The sequence below is a fragment of the Argentina silus genome (assembly GCF_951799395.1).
Source record: "Argentina silus genome assembly, chromosome: 1".
NCBI classification, from domain to species: domain Eukaryota; kingdom Metazoa; phylum Chordata; class Actinopteri; order Argentiniformes; family Argentinidae; genus Argentina; species Argentina silus.
The window spans coordinates 34,851,272-34,857,271 of NC_139655.1; the positions used below are offsets into that span (position 1 = coordinate 34,851,272).

Sequence of the window (6,000 nt, forward strand, 5' to 3'; positions counted from 1 at the left end):
GTGACCTTGTCATTATTACCCAAGGCTTTAGCTCAGGGGGGCTACCTTGTCATCAGAGATGATGGCCTCCTCCACCTCTGCCTCTCCCAGGTTAGCTCCATCCACCAGCTTGGTGATCAGGTACTTGTGTCTGGCATCCAGCAAAGCTCGTCGCTCATCCTTGACCGCTCGCGCCTGCTTAGCCATCTCCCTCCTGGCCTCGTTGGACAGAACCACTGTCCGCTTCCCTGACATCTGGACACATGTTGTAGTCATGTTAAGACCCAGCAGAGTTATAACACATTGCACACTAGACACACAATTACAAATCAGAGCATCAACAGCAGCCAGATTGTAGAACGTGGAGAAGAAAAACAGAGAGACACAATTGAGGAGTGAACTGCCAGAATTAACCCTTCCTCTGTAGCCCCTCAGCCCCCTCCACCTGGTCAATACTCACAGTCGTACTGGCGGTGGAAGAGGGAAGAGCTGCCGATGTCATGTGATTGCTGGTTTTAGGGTTGTGAGCTCCTATTCGCCTGTGTCCCCCGACACCTGTCTCTGTTGATGTGGGGAAACATTTGCTGGAGATATCAGTGATCCATAGAATACATGTTTTCCCATTTACAGTATTGTTAAACCTTGGTTCATTTCATTTACAGACTAGGCGTAATCAATCTTTTACAGTATTGGTAAAGCTTGGTTAATTGACAGACTAGGGGTAATCAATCTTATCTGCGGACAGATGCTGTTTGGCGCAGGCTTTCATTCCAACCCAGCACAACACACTGAATGAAAGCACAGTAAATCAGTGATTACTGAAGACTATGAGTCATTGAATCAGGCGTGCTAGAGCTTGGTTGGAATAAAATGCCTGCATCCACACTAGCACCCTGCAGGTAAGATTGGACTGTCTTTGTCTGTACCTTTCCGTATGCTAACAAGAGGAGGCTTGAGTTCATTGGAAGGTTGCCCAGTAGACTGGCTGAGGCCTGCCTGCTCTCCATCCGGGTCCTCAGGGCTTTCCTGTATCTTCTCCCCATAATCGAGGCTCTCCGCTGGGGGAGACCTGGACCCTGCCTCCCCGGCATCCAGTTCTTCCTCTGGGGTAGACTTTGACCCATCGTTCCCAGTATGGAGATCAGACATCGCCTCCTGCTCCTCAGGACTCACAGCTTCTTGCTGCAGACTCTCTCTGTCACTCATCTTAGACAGAAGCATAGCCATCCATGCAATGTTGTATTTGAATGTGAATCTTAATCTAACCTGCAAATCTAATTTTTAATCCTAATCTAACCTGCAAATCTAACTTTTAATCATACCGTACATAAGGTTTTAACGTGTTTGAATATTGGTAATGTTTGTAAGCCAACAAATTATATCCATTCACATTTACTGTAAATAACAATCTGATGTGTGTACAATTGTGTGCTTCTCCTCCTGTCAGATATTTCAACTCTTGATTTGGCATAATGCTTTTCAATTCTAACAAAGAAAAAAATCTGGCTTTTTTTTTCTCCATAGAAATCATATTTACCCAAATGTTAACTATAATCTATCCGTACTTGATTAATCCAAACATTTGAAATGTAAGTGTTAGATTGCTAACACACTGACCTTGTTCCTACAGCGTCAGTCCCTGCTATGCCTTGGTGTATGTAGATGGGACTTGCAGAATCTTAGTCCCAGACCAGGAACTGGCTGACACACCAAAGGCACTCTGACAAAGTTTGAGTGTTACCATGGCAACCCTGTCCAGAATGACTAATCTGCTCCAAACCAGCAACTCAGCTTGTCAAACAAATGCCTCCCTCATAAAACACTATTGAATTCATTAACACGTCTGCCAATGGGAACGCTATTGTGTGTGTGTGTGTGTGTGTGTGTGTGTGTGTGTGTGTGTGTGTGTGTGTGTGTGTACTGTATGTGTGTGTGTGTGTGTGTGTGTGTGTGTGTGTGTGTGTGTGTGTGTGTGTGTGTACTGTACGTGTGTGTGTGGGTGTGTGTACTGTATGTGTGTCTGTGTATGTGTCTCTCGCCAAATCAGCTCTAACTAGTTGAATTCCAATTGAAACTTTATGATGGCACAAGAGTAGATTATCACTATGCACAATGTAGCCATGTGCTGTTATCATGAGTGTATTTAACCTGACAAATAACTCATATTAACGACATCTAATGACCTAATAACCACCCAGGAGGTTGACTGTTACTATGCAGCAGTAACAGTGTAAACAATGCTGACCTTATCCATTAGATTATAATGCACTATGGGGTCATAGTGAGAATAATAGTTGCATTCATAAATGAATTGTATTGTATACCATATTCATTATTATATATAAGTATATATGATTACATAAACATCCTGTGTATGTCCTACAATGAACAGTGTGCATATACTGTATATTAAATACAAAGAAAATGTGTTTTAAGTTAGATATTTAGAGTTGTCAAAAGCCGAAAAAGACAGAAAATTCAATTGAGCACCATAACTCTAAATCTGACCTATGCACTGACAGGGTTTTCCAGCACACTTAGTTTTGACTCCTGTTGTAATAGCTTTTTGGGCTACTGTTCTTCAAACAACATAGGCTACACTCAGCACTGGGCATTTGTTTCCCTCAAACAGCCTGATACTTAGTCTTCTGAGAGGTAATAGACTGTATAGTGGATTGTTTTCTGAAGAATAGCCGAGGTTTGTATTTGGTTGATATAGGTGATGCACTCTAATGGTGACTCTACCATTTGTGTACCATAAGTAAACATGTTCACTTGAGGTTTAGGTTATGCAACACCTGCTAGAGTCTACTATGAGAGGAGCTTTCTTCTAGGATTTTCATATTGGGCACAGTTGAGTTTATTCATCATAACCATATTCTACTCATGTCAAACCTTTAAAGTTAACTTCTAAAAAAATGATATTACTATATAATACATATTGTAGACATTTCAATGCAAGGCGTATTGTTACTACCACCAGGCCTCTCATTGTAAATAAAGTTGTATTTTCTTACATTTACTACAAAAAAATGCTACATTTTTTGGGGTTAAAAACATCACTGCTCATAATAGAGTGTGAAGCCACAATCTTAACTTATCTCTTACACACACACACACACGCATACACACACGCACACACACACACACACGCACGCACACACACACACACACACGCACACACACGCACGCACGCACGCACGCACACACACACACACACACACACACGCACACACGTAGATGCATTTAAGGAGATATAGGAAGTGCAGCTCTTAGCGGAGGATATACAGCAACACACACCCTGAAGCCCAACTGGTATGTCATTATTTGTTTTTATTAAGATTAACACGTGATGATACATCATGCATGAGTCAAACATTAATCTGTTGCAAGAAAGTTCCCACTTACAGGTTTTTCTGATTGCTTTAATATCAGATATATGTGCTCAACTTTCAAAACTGATAACACATGTAACATAGCCTGTCAACATTTCAAAACCTTTGATTATGCATTTATTTTCACAAGACAATCACTTGATCAAACATTTTAATTAATTGTGAAATGCCAGAAGAATAGAAAAAAAGACATGATACATGTATCGAATATGATATTTTTGGAGTGCAGAAGAGCAGTAATAGTACATTCAACACCATTATTCATTATTTGACTGCAAACTAAATCAGAACTTTTTAATGCAATGTCAGGGTGTGGCAAAGGTCAGTCTTCTAGTTACAGTAGCCTTACACATAGCACTGAAGAAATCCTCAGACATCGTGACAAGAAGTTTACAGCACTAGTTACGTAAATACTCTAGTATTGGTGTATCATTTTTGATCCCTACCATATTATGGCCACCTATTGCAATATGTGACCAGTACCATAATCACCTACTTGACTGTATCTATCTGTTTAAACAAAGCACAGCAGGTTTATAAATATCAATGAAATCCAGACAACCCAAGTATTGTACAACTGCATTGTGTACTACAGCATTACAGTATTTCAAATTATATTTGACCTGGGAATTTATGGCTGATGGACAGTGGAATGACGCTCTAGCATAACAATGATACAGCATAAAGGGTTTGATCATAACAGTAAAGACATCTCTGACATCAGAGTCATTGATTTAAAAAATGACTGAGTATTGTTAAAGGCAATTTGAGTGACACAATTTAATTAAAAAATAAATTAAAAAATGCTTACAAGTGGGAGCATTGTAAGCACATGTAAGAACAATTGTTTTCACTTTGCAAAGTTACTGGAGAGCCAACTCTATTCATGCTTTATAAACATGTAATACTGTATCATATCAACTCTACTCATGCTTTATAAACATGCAATACTGTATCATATACTACAGTAGCTCTGATAATCCATAAACCTTACTTTAAAGAAAGCCGTGGATTGTCTATATGCCTACCAAAGGTTGAGTTATCATCATTTTAGAGCAGTTGGATTAAGTTGTAGAGCAAAGACTTGTATGCAATGGCAAGACAATCATAATCAAAGTTATATGAGTATTGCATTATAAAAACCAAATACTATACATGTTTTTCAACAGTCTGAAACAGTGATTTACTGAAAAGAAAAAGTGGTTATATGATGCGTGTTAGATAGTAGAGATTAGTAGAGATTTATCTCTGTGCCATGTTCAGTCAACTGAACAATGTGCATTTTTCATTACCCTTTTGAGCTTAGTGTTAGGAGTTTTGAACGTTGAGCGCATATATCTGATATTAGCATCAAAGCAATCAGAAAAAAAACTGTAAAATAATGGTAAATCAATCCTCTTTTCATATAAATAAAAAGAACCAACGCACTTTATTTTGCTATTTTGTTAAGTGTATCTGGTTCCTTTCAGACTGTCTGTTGGTTGTCAGAGAGAGAAGATGGAGAGATGTGTTCTTCATCTTGTGTTCTTCATGCTGCTGGTCAACCTCAAGCTGGCTTGGGGCTTTGGTTTCAAGGGCTGCACTGCCAGCTACAATGACACCACTTCTATCTGGTGCGTCAACCAGAATATTTATAATGTTTCTGACATCATACAAACCATCCCAGAGAATTCAACCAGCATCAACTTCTCCATGAACAAAATTAAAATAATTCCTTCTAAAGCATTCATCAAGTTTATCCATCTGAACCACCTCGACCTGAAGAATAACAGGATCTCATCCCTGATAGGACGTGAATTCAGAGGTCTGCGCCACTTGTCTTCTCTAAATCTCTCCTGTAACAAGATCTCACTGATCCAGCCAGGTGTATTTAATGGACTGACAAAGCTAAAGGTCCTCAGTTTGGCCCAAAATCAAATTCTCCAAATCCCCCAAGATCTGTTCCAGTCCCTTCCTAAAATCGAATTGTTGGACATTTATTTGAACAAACTGACAACTCTGCACTGTGGGATTACAACCAGCAGCTCCTTGTCTTCTCTTAATCTCTTCGGCAACAACATTAATCAGTTGGATGTCAGTTGCTTCCCAGCTCTAAAATACATCAACCTCTCCAACAACTCTCAGCTGCATCTACGGTCAAATGTTTTTGATCACAACCATAGACTGCAGACCCTGCTCCTAGAGAGGGTGAACCCAAGATTTCTCACTGCAATTCCGACGGAGACCAAACAGTCTCTTTTAAGAGTGTCTTTCTCTCTCTCAGTTAAAACATCCAACATGTCTGTCTGTAGCCTCCTAAAGGAAATGACCAGCCTTGAGAGAGTAGATATGGACCTAGAGGGTTCAAAACTGTCCCCAAATGACTCTGTGCTGCGAGAATATTCCACACCAAAAATGGTTGTCCTCCAAAATGCCAATCTTGGGAACGTTGGGCATTTTCAGCTGGTGCATAATGGGAACAAAACAACAAGGCTTTTTCTGATTGGTTGCGGGTTGATGGCCATCTCTCACACCACCTTCCAAAGCCTGGAGCATCTGGAGACTCTTCAACTGAACAATAACCAGCTAACCAACATTGAAACTGACACATTCACCAACCTCACCGTTTTGACCTTTCTGAGTCTGG

At 40.0% G+C, this 6,000-nt stretch overlaps 1 protein-coding gene across 1 annotated transcript in view; it reads right to left on the bottom strand.

Annotated features, from left to right (window-relative positions):
- Positions 1-1,206, bottom strand: part of dnah5l (dynein, axonemal, heavy chain 5 like) — a gene marked incomplete at its 5' end in the record, with an annotated part of 37,770 nt that extends 36,564 nt beyond the window's left edge. The window contains 3 exons of the mRNA XM_083689404.1: positions 46-234; positions 440-540; positions 906-1,206. Coding sequence (XP_083545530.1) covers positions 46-234; positions 440-540; positions 906-1,206 — 591 coding nt within the window. The remainder of the gene's footprint in view (positions 1-45; positions 235-439; positions 541-905) is intronic.
- Positions 1,207-6,000: the final 4,794 nt, after the last annotated feature.